This window comes from Euprymna scolopes, chromosome 5 (assembly GCF_053919585.1).
Source record: "Euprymna scolopes isolate OS-2025 chromosome 5, ASM5391958v1, whole genome shotgun sequence".
Lineage (NCBI taxonomy): Eukaryota > Metazoa > Mollusca > Cephalopoda > Sepiida > Sepiolidae > Euprymna > Euprymna scolopes.
In genome coordinates this window covers 161,263,926-161,281,364 of record NC_136486.1, presented here as the reverse complement: position 1 = coordinate 161,281,364, position 17,439 = coordinate 161,263,926, and the positions used below count along the sequence as shown (strand labels likewise).

General features: G+C 35.4%; 1 protein-coding gene across 1 annotated transcript; it reads left to right on the top strand.

The window, feature by feature from the left end:
* The first annotated feature begins 11,966 nt into the window (after nt 1–11,966).
* On the top strand, nt 11,967–17,168 carry LOC145276657 (uncharacterized). The gene has a single exon (XM_080127847.1). The coding sequence runs from the start codon at nt 11,967–11,969 to the stop codon at nt 17,166–17,168; it is 5,202 nt and encodes a 1,733-aa protein (XP_079983973.1).
* Nucleotides 17,169–17,439: the final 271 nt, after the last annotated feature.

Here is a 17,439-nt window from a genome sequence, read left to right as displayed (position 1 = left end):
AACTTTGATAATTGAACTCCTCAGTGGGAACGATACTCAAAATACAATTACGAATGACTTAAGACTTCAAATCGTCGGAGAGTATATTACCATCGTTAATCAAATAAAGAGTTCCGTTCATGCAAATTCTGAGATCGACTGAAAGATTCCAGATTTCTTACAAGATACACCTGAAGAAAGTTTGAGGTTACATCGGCCGAAACTCTGTAAAAATAACACTCAAGGTGAGAATAGTAGTTGGAAGAATACAAGTAAAACCAAAATTATTGTAGTTTTATAATAATTGAGTTCAATTGAATAAATATTAGCAAATGATATAATAATTAAATTTAGATATCAAACTATATTGAAACTTATTAAATAACAGTTTAAATCAATGCAAAACAAAATGAAATTAAAACGATTTCCTGAACAATGCCGGATAAGTACATGCACTCTAATTTATAAAACTTGCTATGTTTGTCTGTCTGTCTGTCTCCTTTTTTTTTTCTTTCAAATGCATCTGCTCCGAAACGCAAGGCTGAAGAGCGACGGGAAGCGGGTTAAGTGATTACATCTTTAGTGGGCCGTTGTTTTATGGGGTTTTGCCCGGCAAAACAATAGCTACTAAGAGGTCAAAATTGAAAAAAAAAAAATGGAACTTGGAGGGCGTAAGTCGACTAAACGTGTTATTTGTACAAGTGCGCGAATACACATTTACATGTTCAAGACGGTTCATTTTTAACTATTTCTTATCCACCGACGAGAACTCAAACGGTAACGACTAAGGATGGAGCGCTATATGTTTTGGTTTCGATTCGAGCTGATGACACTGAAGTCATATTTTTTCACTTTTAAAATCACAACTATACGTTGGGTACATTGATAGAGAATTAACTATTGTGATAAATACGAAATCTGCATAAATTTAAATATTATATTTAAGCGTGTTTTCCGACCGGGCAACGCCGGGAACCCAGCTGGTACTTAAGAGGGGATGTGTAAGTCAAAATGAAAGAAATTAAAGGTTGGTGGAGAATCTTTTTTTTTTAATCTAGCAGTTCCGCGTTGCTTCGCTCGGGCCCTATGTACTGTTGATAAGGTTATGTGCATATGTATATATTAAAAAGTGGGAATATGTGAGGTAATGCCTTTCTCTATAATAGTCTTTCTTAACTACCATAGAGAAAAGACAGACAGGCATTTTCACTTTTATAGTTATACTAGCATGAGTGCCCGGCATTGCCCGAGTATTTGGAGATGTATGTTGAGCAAAAAAAAAAAAGTGGTCAATTTTTAAACTTTGACCCCTATTATGACCCCTTAACATCTATTGTTTTGGGCTCAACTCAAGTTATTAAGTTAGATCCATTTCCAAGGAACCTATATCCATAATTTCAAGTGTTTAGACCTGAAATTGTCGGAGGAGTTTGGTAGAGTTCTCAAAGGTCAAATCGTTAAACTTTGACCCCTTAATCGCCTAATTTCTGGCCGAAAACCAATCACATCGATTTTCCCAAATATCAGTACCCTGTATATCAAATTTTGCGTCTGTAGACTGAAAATTGACAGAGTTATTGCGTAGGGAAATGTACACAGACACACAGAGAGACAGACAGACACTTTCACTTATATATATATATATATATATATATATATATATATATATATATATATATAGAGAGAGAGAGAGAGAGAGAGAGAGAGAGAGAGAGATAGATAGATAGATAGATAGATAGATAGATAGATATGCTGACATTTTCCAGGATCAAACCATAGAATGTCGTTAGGAAATACATGCTTTTTATCTTTGCTCAAGCTATTTAATAGACTCACCCTTTCCACCTTTAATTTATAATGAACTAGTCGAAGAGAATTATGTTTATTCATAAACCGTTCAGTAGAAATACTTCGCTTTTGAGACGATTCGATTTTCACAAGCAAATGAAAATGAGAGTTGCTCGTATAAGTTGGATTATTTCGTAACATTATTTGACCACAACGAGATACAAATATTTATTTCGTTGCCCTGAAATATGTCTCCCTTTTTATCAAGTAAGTCATTTGGACTGAAGTTTTATTTAAACGCAAATTAAATATCAACCATACAGTGTAGTTAACAAACGATAAACCGAAAACAACGGTACTTATGCACTTGTATTGTACCGTGATGAATTAATGTCATTTAGAAAGCCATTTTTAACATGGGATGGTGGTTTTGTAACTATTCTGTATTTTCACGTCACAATTTAATAAAAAAGATATCGTGAAACTTGAATTTACTGTTTTAAAATAGCTCGGCACAATAAGTGCATAAGCATAGAAAAGACAAAACGATACTTATGCATTTTGTTACCGTGCTGAAATATTTAGAAAGCTATTCTTAACATGGGGAGGGTGTTTTCTCACTATTCTCTATTTTAACTTAATAAAATATACCATAAAACTTGAATTTAACTTGAAAATGTTATTAAAACAATAACGCGGTAACAAAAGTGCATGAGCATCGGAAAAGCAATCTACAGAAAATAATTTACGAAGCCATCAAAACTTAATTTTTTTTTTATCGTGGATTAAATAAAGGGGAACGTTTAAAATAAGGGTGCTTATGCACTTATGTTACCGTACTATTTTCAAGTTAAAGTTGCTGCTGGTGCACTTATTGATCCACGCTGTTTTTAAATAGTATTTTCAGGTTATTTTTACGATATCTTTATTAAATTGTAAGTACAGAATAGGTACAAAATACCTCCTTTACCCATGTTAAGAATAGCTTTCTAAATGTGATTATTTAAGCACGGATCAATAAGTGCACTAGTACCTTAAAGTTTTATGGGTGAAAGTGCATTGGAGGACCGCCCAAAGACTGTTAATGTGCACTGGTTGTCCAACCTGCAAAGGGTGTTTATTCCGAAAGCCGTTCTTAACATGGGGAGGTTGAGGTGTTTATTCCGGAAGTCATTTTCTTTTCAACCTCCCCGTAATCAACTTCATAAAGGTAAGTCTTCGGGTGGTCCCCAGTGCATTTTCAACGTGTTATGTTATTAAATTATTAGGTGAAAGTACAGAATAATTACAAAACGCCTTACTCTCTTCCTGTTAAAAATTGCTTTCTAAAATTGTCTTTTCTATGCTTATGCACTTATTGTGCCGAGCTATTTTAAAACAGTAAATTCAAGTTTCACGGTAATATAAGTGCATAATTCCCAAAACTAAAGTTCCAGAGTTCATTAATTAGTTTAAGTAATTCCAATTATCAATCTAAAAACAAGCTAACTGAAATCTTGTTCGTTCCAACTCGATATGCGCATTTGCTACTTTCTGTACTTGTAGTTTTAAATACTTTTTAATCTTAATTATTCGTCTTTTACGAGCTGTTTGACAAACAATATGGCGGCACGTTTGTTTCCCATGAAGAAGACTCTAGGCCGCCATCTTGTTTGAAAAACAGCTCGCAGAAAACGAATATTTGAAATTAAAGAAAAAAGTATTTTAAAAAAATGAACCAAGTAGGAAAGTAACTTATATTGACTATGGTCTCATTTATTTATTGTATGTTTTTGTCCTTAGTCGTTGGCTTCTCTGCAAAATACCCGAAAACATTACGTAATTATGTGTCATGTCGAAATTTTGTATTTTAAAATAACTGAATTTAATTGAAAGCAAGAAATGTTTTGTCAAAATGACCGATTGCGGTTATATTCCATGAATGTTGTGAACTCTTCTACATTAAAACATACGATAAAATTCTATAAATCGATAAATTTGATAATTTTATTTTTACTTTTCATTATTTTTCTATTGGATCATTTTTCGTAATTTTTGGAATTTATACTAATTTCTATCAATAGATGTTTTAAGCTGAAATGCGTCTGTTTTAAAACTCACTATTCTGCATAAGCACCGATTTGTGGTGTTTAAGATAGTCGACAGATCAATTTTTTAATGTTTTAAGCAAAAATAAAAAGCGTAATTGTCATGTCGAAAATAGTAATATGTCAAAAAAATTACTAAAATTCATCGAGTAGAACGGCTATCATGTATTTAGTAAAAAAAAAAAAGTCGGTACGAGTGCACTTATTTATCCGTGCTGAACTATTATTTAGGAAGCGATTCTTAATATGGGGAGGGGAGGATGTTTTGAACCTATTCTGTACTTTAACCTTACAATTTAATAAAGATATCGTGAAACTATAATTAAACTTGGAAATACTATTTAAAAATAGCGTGGATCAATAAGTGCACTAGCACCAAAAAGTCTATCGTTATAAGTTATCGAATGTTGGTGTAATCTAAATTTTTGCTTTCTGAGTTATGTTCCCTGTGTATGAACTCTTTGTCTACTTTATAACATCTAAGAAAAATGAAATTTGGCCTAATTTTCCGACAGAAATATTTTTGCTTATAAATACCTTTTCTACTATGAATTTTTAGATATTACTCTTTTCGGTATTTTTTTTTAGATTATGTCCACCTCCACAATTTTCTTTTAAATAACAACTTTTAAAGATTTTCGACTATGCTGAATACGTAAATTGCATTGAAAATTTGCAGAAATAATTAGCTATCGAGATATAAAAAGTTGTATTATGCATTGTATTCTTTGGCGGCCATCTTTTTTACGCGCGTACAATGTCAATCAAAGATGAGTAGATTTGTTTATGGCGCGCGCACGCGCGTAAAAATGGCCGCCAAAGAATACAATGCATAATACAGCTTTTTATATATCGATAACTACTCATTTCTGCAAAATTTCAATGCGATTTTCGTATTCAGCATAGTCGAAAACTTATAAAAATCGTCATTTAAAAGAAATTTGTTGAGGTGGACGTAATCTGAAAATTTACGCTCTTTTCTACACGACAGTTAAGTACGTAATATTGTTTTTGCTTTAAACGGCATGTTTAAAAATTCGATCTGTCGACCCTATCTTAACAAACATCTATTTATATTAATAAGAATAAAAGTTAAACTGATAAACACCGGTTTTAATGTTTTTATGTACTTTTTTGTAGATGAACACTAAATATTTTCATGCCGATGGATCAATTACTTGGATATAATGAATTATCAACAATATTAATTACTGCCCGAATATATGAAAATGAAGCTTATCCCTGTATAGAGGATTTTGCTCGGAATTGACAGATTAATACCAAGTAATTTACTTTTTGATATTTTCTTACTAATTCAATTAAGAAAAAATATTTTACTAATGTTCTTTAATCTAAAATAAATTATGTAAAACTCTTTAAATTATGTGCAAATGTTTAAGTGAAATGTTTTACACTAATCTTGAAGTTGATCCATTTGGTCTGTTATCAGATGGAAAATGAATAACCGTTTATCTTTACAAATCAAGAACGATAACTCTTTGTAAACTGAGCACAACGTTTCCTTTTTATTTATTTATTTTTTTTCAGAGATTGGCGCGCGATTTTATTATTTTTAGTGTACACATGCAATTTACCCTAATCCTACGCCCAGTATGGCAATACGACAGACCCCCCTCAAGTTTTATTCTAAAATACTTCTAAAGACAAACAAAACAACAACAAAAAAAACACGAATATTAATTGTTCCGATAATTAGCAAATTTTCTGATTTTTGTCGTAAAAGTATACTAACATGATTGTCATTTTTAACGTGACTAATTTACAGATTAAATTATAAAAAATGTTATATAAATTTAATTCAACTTTTTCATTCTTTGTACGTATATTGAAGTCCCAGATCGAAATAATGTTTTTCATGCATTATAAAACTACGTAGATTTGAGCCCCAGAAAATCATTGTCAATTTGATAATTTGGTACTTCTACTGAATTTGAACCTATTTCTACACTAATCTAAGTTTTAATTTTAGTTCGACAAAGTTGTTTAGTGATGTTCAAATTCTGTAGAAGCACCGAACATTTAAAAGTGAAATATTCCAATTTGTTTTTTCATATTTAAAATTTACGTATAAAAAAGCAATTCATCCATTTTCACTGAATTCACCGAAAACTAAAAAAAAAAAAAAAAAAAATTAAAAAATAGTAATTTTTGGCAGAACTCATAAATTTACACTAAAAATTTACGGCCATTTTAACATTGAACAGCAAAATGCCGACCAAATGTATTGTTGAAACTGTGCAATGTTTTTAATGTATTTAAAACTAATCTCTTTACATTGCAGTCGCAGAATTATTAAACTCAATGTTTCTGAAGCAATTGTTTATACTAAATTCAATCACGATTTTTACAAGTTTTATTTAAGCCGTTGACAATTGCAATGCTTTATTTTTATTTCAACATTGATTTTTCATAGTCTGATGAAAGTGAAAGTTTTTTTTTTCTCTTGCTGAAAACTTGTAATTCATCTTTTAATGCAAATATCGTGTTTATACAAAGAAGGTACCGGACTGAAATATTGTTTTTAGAGTAGAACCCTGGGATACGGTGGCCCTAGGATACGTTTTTTTCAGGTTACGATATGGAATAACGAGGTTTTTCCGGCCCCTGGTTACGGTATTTTTCCCGGCTTACGGTGTTATTTATAATGTAAGTTGATTATATACATGTGTATTATACACTGTATTGTATTTGTTACTAATTTTTAATATGTATTGGATTAAATTTTGCTTAGGCCCCGTCATGCGCTGATTTCACCTTATGATCCGAACCCTGGAACGGATTAATGCCATATCCTGGGGTTCTACTGTATTTAGAAACGCATTCTTAACATAAGAAAGGAAAGGGGGTTGTGACTATTCTGTAACCATTTAACAAACAAAAGATATCGTACGACTTGAAAATATAAAAAGATCGCACCCATCGTATCTTTTCTTGGCCTTCAGACCGGGATTTGGTCGCGAATAGGCCACCTTCGTGGCCTTCTGGCCAAGATCAAAGTGTAGTATCTGTCCGACAGAGACTACAAGCAAAGACCATATGTGGGGGAAACCCCACATATAAGACCTTGTTCAATCTAAGGGAAACCCTTCATACCAATTGTCACTGTCCAGCTTCCCTACTCCCCGGGGAGTTAGTCCCCATTTTCCCTTCACTCCTCACATGAAAAATCGGCCTCGTGCCTAATTTGCTCGGTGGGGGAGCAAATAAATACCCAGTATCTTTTCTGCATAAACACCGAAAAATAAACGCCATTAAAATCAAAACGTCTCGATCTTTCAAAATGTAACTGAACAATTCTTTAACGTAAAACAAATATGCGTAACCAAAAGAAGGGGTGCTTCTACAGAATTTGAATGGAATCAAACGGTAGACATTGTAGTTTTTGTGACATCAGCTAGTTACATAATATTAATGAAAGGGCCAATTATATTTTTATCAATAAGTAAATATGCATTGACTAATGTATATCAAACTCCAAAGCTATTACTGCACTGCAAATATAATTGTTTAATAGAATCAGTAGTTCTTTTTGATTTGATTTTGAATTACTATGTGGTATTACAGACTTAAATGAATTTCTATAAACTGATTCGAACGGGTGGATTTTAGTACAGCAATATGTAGTACAATGGCCCGAGGATACGCGTTTTTTCTGATTACGATGTGGAATAAGATGTTTTCGCGGTTTCTTGTTATGGTATTTGCCCCGCCTTACGGTGTTATTTGTTATTTGATTATATACATGTGTATTATATACTGTACTGTATTTTGTTACTAATTTTGGTGCTAATGCAGAGAGTGATCCGCGCTATTTTTTAAATCGTATTTCTACGTTTAATTAAAGTTTTGTTTTTTTATTCAATAGTAAGGTTAAAGTAAAGAATAGGTATAAAACCCCCTCCCCTCCCCATGTTAAGAATGGCTTATTAAATAACTTTATTATTTCAGCACGGATCACTCTCTGCATGAGTACCCTAATTTTTAATGCTGTATCCCGAGGTTCTATTGTATTTCATTAAGACTTGTAATTTTTCAACTAGCTGGCTTCTCGCTATCTCTTCGCAATTAGCGTGGTAACGAAAGTGCACAACTATTTTGTCTTATCGATTTAGTTTTACTCCATCGATTAGTTTTGTTTTTATAATTTTAAAGAATTACTTTAAAATTATAAAAACAAAACTAATCGACGAAGCAAAACTAAATCGATAAGACAAAATGGTAGTTGTACACTTTTGTTACCACGCTATTTTTAAATAGTTTCTTTTTTCTTTAGATTAAATTCAAGTTTCACGATCTTTTTATTAAATTGTTAGGTGGAAGCACAGAAGTTACAAAACACCCTCTCCTCCCCATGTTAAGAATGGCTTTCAAAATGTTATTTTAGCACAGTAACAAAAGTGCATAAGTACCGATAAAATAACTTAAATAATAATCATCAGACGAAATAAAACTGAGGTCTTTTTTCTTTAACGAAATTGGCTGTTATTTTATTACGCCATCCATGTGAACATAAAAAACCCTTTTAAACGGAATTTCTAGTGACAATAACGTCTTGAATTTTTTTTTAATGAATTGTTTATAACCAGAAAATTCGAATGACTTTATGCACAATCTTTGCTGCCTTTTATTTGTTGGAAACGTAGCCTCCCAATTATAAGTGGGCAACGCAGCACATTGACTTATTTCTAATAACCGCTAAGTACCAGAAATGTCGGAAGTAAATGGTTACAGCATATGTCGTGTACCTTGAGAACAGGTTTAAAATATCGTTGGTTTCTTAAGTATTGACTTTAAAAAAATAAGAACATCGGTTAATCTTTCTGAATATATCGCATATCCTTTTTTGGTACTAGTGCAGAGAGTGATCCGCGCTAATTTTTAAATCGTATTTCCACGTTTAAAGTTTGTTTTTATTCAATTGTAAGGTTAAAGATACAAAACACCCTCCCCATGTTAAGAATGGCTTTTTAAATAATAACGTTATTATTTATGTTTGGATCACTTTCTGCACCAGTACCTATATTTTCCAAATATTTTGGAACTCTTAAACATTCATTTCTGAGACAATTTGTCTGTAAATAAAAATATATTTTTTCAAAACTTTCTTTCCACCTCAGTATTCAGCATTAACTTGACGACTATATAGACTATATATTTCGGGTATGCTAGAAACGAATATTTACATTCGAGTCAGACAAGTAGTTTTCTGGATACTAAAATCTTTATCAATCTAATCCATCGTTTTTACTGAGGACCATGTTTTTTTTTTTTGCAACTGAAAAAATACTAATGTGTATTACAAAACACCATCGTCCTCCGCGTATTAAGAATGGCAAATGCCACTGGCATTTATTAATAGATTGGGAAAAAAATGCCTTACTATCAAGAAAACTACTTGTCTGTCCAAAATTTGAATGATATTCGTTTTCAGCATACCCGAAAAGCTTTAAAAGTCGTCATTTTAAAGGAGTGTTAAGGTGGAAAAAAAGTAAAAAATTGCCTAATTTCAAAGATATATCTAAAACATTAAAAATATTACTTTTGGTGCAGTCATAAAGGTAAAACATAAAAATGTCTACGGATATTTTTTATTATACACGCGCAGGGGGGGGGGCTGAGTTTCCCGAGTATAAAATACGCTTAAATATGATATTTTAATTTGTCTAGATATCGTATATATTATAAGCATGATTTCAAAAGTAAAAAAAAAAAGTATTTAGGTGCCATCAGCTAGAATCGAAACTGAAACTGTAGCATTTAAAGCTGGCAACGTTACCTCTATACCAACGCATATAAACTAAGATGAATGTACAAAATGTTTAACAAGTTTTTGCAATTTTGTCCCATTTTTAACCCATTTAAAAACAATTTTAACTGGCTAAAGACCTGTTAAATAACGACCCATAAAAAATCCGGTACTAGTGCAGAGAGTGATCCGAGCGTAAATAACGTTATTATTTAAAAAGCCATTCTTAACATGAGGAGGGGAGGGTGTTTTGTACCTATTCAATACTTCAACCTTACAATTGAATAAAAAAAAATCAAACTTTAATTAAACTTGGAAATACGATTTAAAAAATAGCGCGGATCACTCTCTGCACTAGCACCAAAAATCCAATCATTTGAGGCCCGTAACGCCACTCTGCGACTTCTAGTTTCGGAGGAGATAGTTTGAAAATATGGAGATAGACATAGCCGTTTATATATTAGATTTAAAATTAATATTGATAAGAAACCAACAATAATTCGGAACTTTTTCTTTTAGGCGACGCGAAATTGGCTGTAACCGTTTACTTCCGTCACTTCGATTATTAAAATGAATGAATATGCCGTATTGCCGATAAGTGTTTTGGAAGAGCACGCAATTCTTATTTTAATGAATGAAAACGATTTGTCTAAGTTTCATAAAGGTAACAAATTTTATCAAATAAATAAAATCATGCTAACTTTTATAGAATCACTCCCGTCTTCAATCAAGTGATATTGCGTTTTGAAGCATCAAGTGGACTTAAATAACTTAACCGCTAACCTCAAGTGCAACACGGTTTTGGTTAATGAAGTGTATTCTTTGGTTTCTTAAAACCAATCGATTGTGGATGGGAGTAATTCTATGAAATGATTAAGGTATCTTTAGATTCAATAAATAAACCATTATGAATTAAAGTTTTATTTAAAAATGTAACGCGATAGTAATTTAGAGATAATTACAATTATTAATCAAAATAACTACGATTAATTAATTAGCTGCAAAGTAAACTATTAAAAAATATTTGAACGATTACTATGCTAAGTGATACTAAATTTTTTTCTTGAAGAAAAAAACATACCATTTCATATTAGTGGTGACTTACCCAAGTCGGGCGCAAATCGCAAACAGTAAAGACCAAATCAACGCAGTCTCTGACAGCAATAAAATAATCTGCAATCGACGACGATGAAGGGGCACATTCCAGTATAGCCAACAAAACAAGTGATCAAATAACAAATGTAACCAAAGGGAAGTTGAGTTACTCTTCTACTTACCCGGAAAAGGGTTTTGTGTATTTATTTTGAAGCGTTTATTTACTTAAGATGATTATCTGGCGAGTCTCGATAATCGCTTAAAAATTGAAAATTAAACAAAATACTAGTAAAACATAACATTATTGCATGATTGGTGACTATTATATAAAAGGAACTGTGTGCGTCTCTGTGAGTTCGTTTCCTATGGACTCGAAAACGACTGGGTTGATTTTTATAAAATTTCACACAAAGGTACTTTATGTGCATGGCAGTGTTCTTAGATAGGTTTTGTGTCGAAATGTCTTCGATAAGTATTGAGAATAGGATGTGTTGAGAAGACTTGAAGCACTTACCTGCGACTCTCAGGAAGAGTGGCAGCAAAAACCTTTTGTGTGGGCGATGCCTCTTTTTATATTGGTAGATGTTACATTTAACTTATTTGATTGGCTAACTGGATTATAAGAGGGGTGGAGTGAACTGAATTTTGGTGGTGATTTCAGTTTGGGATTGGAGTTGAAGGAAATTGAATCGTTACCCTTATTACCAGACCGACAAGGTTCTACAATTTTTACCTAGTCACAGGTCGCAACAAACCATTGTTGCAAAATCCTTGTTAACCTCTACCTTTCAGTGGAGAAATTTTCCACACTTTGCAACACTGATCTGCAGACCTTGTGCATTTTTTCTCCCCTTTTTTTCTTCTGTTATTTTTTTATTATTATGGCCGCGGAACAAATGTCTTCCCTTGAGGATTCCTTAGGAATGCAAGAAAAACCGGATCACCTTCTTGAGGCCCTTTTGGATACGGAGGAAAGATATAAAAACATTATCGGATACACATTAGAAAAATTAAAGAAAAGAGTCGCAGTGGATGCATGTGCCTTGAAGAACACCACAGACAACATAAACGAGTGGCTTTCTAAAGTAGACCAAGTTCAGGAAAACTTGGTTAAATTCCTTCCTAGAGATAGGGTGGCACCGCATGCTTATGACCTTATCAAATTCAAAGAGGAGGTGAAAAGAGATTTACAAAACTTAACTGCAGAGGTTCACAAGGATGATTCTCCTCCCTTCATGCTCCCAAATGTAATGCAGCCATCTCAAGTTGACACCTCTATGTTTAGGCCTAAGGTCAAATGCCCTAGTTTTGATGGCCTGGACTTTGAGAACAAATTTGCATTGAGAGATTTTCTCACTAGATTTGACTATTGCACTTCGGGATTAAAATCAAGGAGAGAAAAATTAACCTACCTCAAGACTTGTGTTACGGGACGTCCGTTTCGGCTAATACATCATCTAGAGGAGACATCCAATAATTATGATGCCGCAATAAAAATTCTTAAGGATAATTATTGGGATGAAGAGGGCATTAGAGAGGAGATATTCTCTAGCCTATTCAAACTGTCCACCCGAGGCAGGTATGATATTGAATACCTTAAAAACTATTTGTCTCAGGTTAAATACGAGTTGTCGGAATTGGACTCTATGTTGGGATATGGATTTATGGAAAGAAATTCAGGCGGAGGGGCATTAGCGGCTCATATACTGTTCCAAAGACTGCCCAACCGTCTTAAGGAAGAATTAGTGAGGTCTGTAGGGGCACCGCATCCATCTTTAACTTCTATTTTAGATACGGGCATCAGGATCTTAAAATCCTGGAAGGCTGCACTCCCTGAAGCAAACCAGAGAGATTTGGATTATGGTAGCTCTCGTAGATACATTCATCCAGACAGAAAACCGGAGACAACAACACCAACATTGGAGAACTTCCATATCCAGGAGAGGCATAAAACCTGCAACCTTTGTTTGAGGGATGGTCATTCCACTCAAGTTTGTGAAGAATACCATACGTTTCCTCAAAGATGGCGTCGTTGTCGAGAACTCGGACTATGTTATAGGTGCACAAGTAACAATCATTTCAGTGATTCGTGTCCCTGTAAAAGAAGCCCTAAGGGCAATTGTGAGCGATGTTCAGCCCAGGACCATACCGCAATCATGTGCCCTATGCCATATACATCAACAAATGAATGTATCAATACCAGTTTGGGTGAGCAGCAGTGTATTTTGCCGATTACTACCATCGTACTACAAAGAGGGGACAAAGCTGTGAAGCTGCGATGTTTGATAGACACAGGCAGTCAAAATTCGTACTTTAGTGGAAGAATTTTGCAGGATCTGGCTTGTGACCCAAGATCTGTCTCAGAGGTAAACCTTGAGATTGTGACGTTTCTAGGAAGGAAAACCTGCAATTTTCAGCGACTTACCACAACAGTGGAGTTGACGCCAGGGGTAAAGCGGCAGCTACCTATCCTTATTGACAAGGAATTAGACATCATTCATACAGTGGAGCATTTGCCGATTGTGGTCGAGAACCTTACGAAATTGGATTACACCCTGGATACAGATTTAGGAAGAAATGCCAATATAACTTTGGAAGGGTTAATAGGGGTAGACCTGTTACAATTTATGGAACCCCTACAAATGATAAAATGTATGAATGGGAAAGCTTGGCTTTCCCCACGAGGAGTGATACCTTTTGGGGATCCCAGGAATTTCATGTTTCCTCACCAAATTAAAACGATCCAACGCAAGGTTCCAGTTTATGGAGAAGTCATGAGAACTGTTAAGTGTCCGACCTCCATTGTTAATAGTGTTCTTGACGTGTGTTCTTCTTATTCGGACCCCTATAAAGAAACTTTTGAGGACAGTACTGTAGAAAGAGGTCTGGAGTGGATTTACAGTGTGGAGTCTTTGGGGCTATCAGAGAATGATACCTTGTCCGACTATGATGCCCAGAAGGTAGAGGAGTTTATGAGAAATATAGAGTTTAAGGAGGGACGGTACTGGGTGCAGTTACCGTGGCACACTGATAAATTAGCTCGGGTGCGCTCTAATCACCAAGTAGCCCTCAAGGTGTTAGATAGGGTGGTACACACTCTGGAAATGAAGGGCCTCTATGAGGAATATTTAGAGGTTTTTGCCGAACAAGAGGCAGAGGGCATAATAGAACCCTTTCATTGTTCACCTAAACAGTTCCATAAACATGTTTGGATCCCTCATCGACCAGTCTTTAAATCCGATAGCATAGCAACTACTAAAATGCGACCAGTCTTCAACTGTTCATTGAAGGTCAAGGGAGGAGTATCCTTAAACGAGGCTGCATACCCAGGGGTAAATTTAACCGGAAACATGTTAAATCTAACTCTACTCTTTCGGACTAATAGATATACATTATTGGGCGACATCAGGAAGGCATTTCTGATGATTAGATTATCAAAGGAGTCTGATAGAAATAAGTTTTGCTTCTTTCTAAAACGGGATGATCATCTGGTATGTTACCGTTATACGACCATCATCTTCGGCTTTAACGCAAGCCCTTTTATATTGAACTGCATATTGAAGTATCATGCATCGAGATTTCCAGTTGATGATTGCACCAAACTGTTGAATTCAAATTTTTATGTTGACAATCTGGTCAGTACGAATAATTCGGAAGGTGTGTTGAGAAAACTATATCATGAAATAAAGTCAAGATTGAAGAAAGGAGGATTTGATCTTCGATCATGTAACACCAATTGCCCAAAGCTACAGGAATTGATGAGGAAGGATGAGACTTTGACAACTCACAGTTGTCCATGGGAAAAGGTTCTGGGTTACAGATATGACCCAGAGTCGGACTCCATCAGCCTAGTCCAGCGAACTTGTGACCCCAACTTAGCAACAAAACGTCAAATACTATCAGCCGCATCCAGTGTATTTGACCCATTGTCTTTATGTCTCCCAGTCACCATTCAAAGTCGCATATTGGTGGGAGAAATGTGGAAGGCTAATATTGATTGGGATGATCCCATTCCAAAGGAAATGCAGGAAAGGTGGAGATTACTAGCTAGTGATTTGTCGGTACTTCATTCGTTATCGTTTAGAAGACAGGTACTTGATAGCGATACTGTTGCGGATTTGTACATATTCACAGATGCCTCAAAAAAGGCATATGGGTTTTCTGTATATGCAGTTCAGGGAGGTATATCTTCTCTGATTTTTGCTAAAGCAAAGGTGGCACCATTAAAAGCTAAAACCTTGCCAACGCTGGAACTATTAGCAGTTTTTTTGGCAATTAAATGTCTTAGTAATATCTTGAGAGCCTATCAAGGAACGAAATTTGGAAGTTTGTATTTGGCTGTAGATGCCCAAATTGTACTCACTTGGCTGATGTCCAAGCAGACGAGCCATAAAAACATTTTCACGAAGAATCGCCTCAAGGATGTGACACAGATGGAAGAAGTGATACTTGCAAATTACAACCTTGCTATCAGGTATAAATATGTGCCTTCCAATCAGAACCCTGCGGACCTAATGACTAGGGGACTGACAGCAGCTAAATTTAAGGAAAATTTCTCTTTTTGGAGTGCTGGACCAAACTGGTTGTCTGGTGGAACTGTCTGTTGGCCTGATAGTACTTTGGATTGTCTTAGTGCAGACAACCAGCAAATAGTTCGTACGAACCTGTTCTACACCTGTAATGAGAGCTGGTCTCAGCCTATCGTCGCCTTTGACAGATTTTCGTGTTTTAACAAACTTCTACGTGTGGTCTCCAGAGTCTTCGAATTTATATCCAAAGCAAGGGGCAAGGAACTGGACTATAAACAGGCTGCTGCTGACTACTTGTTCAAGACAATGCAACAACAGGCATTTCCCCTTGAATTGAAGTTTTTACGTGCACCTCATGATAAACCCATTCCGAACCTTGTGAGTCAGTTAAACCTATTTCTGGACAAGTCTGGTGTCGTCCGCTCCAGAGGCAGGATCAAAAAAAATTTTACTCTACAATATGAGGTTTTAAACCCTGTATTGCTCGGGAAGAATCATCCCTTGACTAATCTAATTGTGAAGGATCAGCATGAGAGGGCTAAACACTTGGGTGTGCCGGCTACACTTAGTAGAATCAGGATGTCAGGATTTTGGATACCTCAAGGCAGACAGGCTGTGAAGGGAATATTGAAGGACTGCTTTATTTGTCAGAAAATCAACTCGATACATTTTCCGTATCCTAAGATGACAGACCTGCCTAAACATAGAGTAAATCTGATAAGGCCATTCTTACATACAGGGATAGATTATACAGGACACCTGTGGGTTCAAAACCAAAATCTTCAATCTAAGGTTTACATTCTCATATTTACGTGCTTGGAAATCAGAGCGGTGCATTTAGAACTGGTTGAGGACATGACAGTACACACATTTATACTGGCCTTCATCAGGTTTTCAAACATGTGGGGCTTGCCTTCTCACATATATAGTGACAATGCAAAGTCATTTCTTGCTGGAGTTAGTTTACTAAATCAGGCCCTAACTTCTTCCGAATTTGATGAAAAATTTGGGCAGTATAATATAAAGCATGTTAAGATCCCTCTTCATTCGGCTTGGTATGGAGGAGTTTGGGAACGCATGATTAAAACATTAAAGGAATGCCTCTATAAAACTGTTGGAAGGTCTATTTACAGTCAATCTGAGTTGTGGACAGCCATTTCAGATGTCCAACGGGCAGTGAACAATAGACCGTTAACCTATGTGAGTTCGAATGACTCTGGATTGGAGGTAATTACGCCCAATCACTTCCTGCGCCCAGATCAAAACCCTGGACTTCTTCTTAGAATGGAGATTCAACCAATTAATGAAGGGGAACTGCCGTCCAGACAGATATTGTTGGAATCTTTGAGGAACCGGGATGAGCTGCTCAAGGAGTTTAAACGGATATGGAACGAGGATTACTTACTCTCTCTTCGAGAACGTAAACAAGATCGTTATCCAACTATATCTAATAAGGTACGACCTGGAGATATTGTGACGATAAAACTTCCAAACAAGTCTCGACCCTTCTGGGCATTGGGGAGAGTAGAAGAATTGTTTCCGGGAGACGATGGTATGGTACGGTCGGCACAGATACGACGGGGTGATGGGAGTGTGAGAACATATTCTCTTAAACATCTATATCCGCTAGAACTACATGCGGAATATGAACCACAAGAGGATGGTCCGGAACCTAGTTATGATGACTGGGAGTCCATAGAAGGAATTTCTTGGTCAGAAACCAGTTTTGAGGAACCCACTTTAGTACAGGAGAGTGAGCAGGTTTGGATTTGTCCCGGATGTAATAAACCTGATGACGGATCGGCCATGATCTGCTGTGATCAATGTGATAACTGGTTCCATTTTAGATGCGTTGGGATCAGTGCAGCTCCGCCAGATGAAAAGGATTGGGTTTGTCACCACTGCTCTGGGGATCAAGAATGAGGAATATGTATATTGAGAAGGCTTTACAAAATCAATAACAATTGATTTTGTTTTCTGTTGAGTGGGAGGGTGTTGAGAAGACTTGAAGCACTTACCTGCGACTCTCAGGAAGAGTGGCAGCAAAAACCTTTTGTGTGGGCGATGCCTCTTTTTATATTGGTAGATGTTACATTTAACTTATTTGATTGGCTAACTGGATTATAAGAGGGGTGGAGTGAACTGAATTTTGGTGGTGATTTCAGTTTGGGATTGGAGTTGAAGGAAATTGAAT

Bases quoted from the DNA above. Each gene is read 5' to 3' on its own strand.
- LOC145276657 (XM_080127847.1), top strand. From the start codon at position 11,967: ATGCAGCCATCTCAAGTTGACACCTCTATGTTTAGGCCTAAGGTCAAA.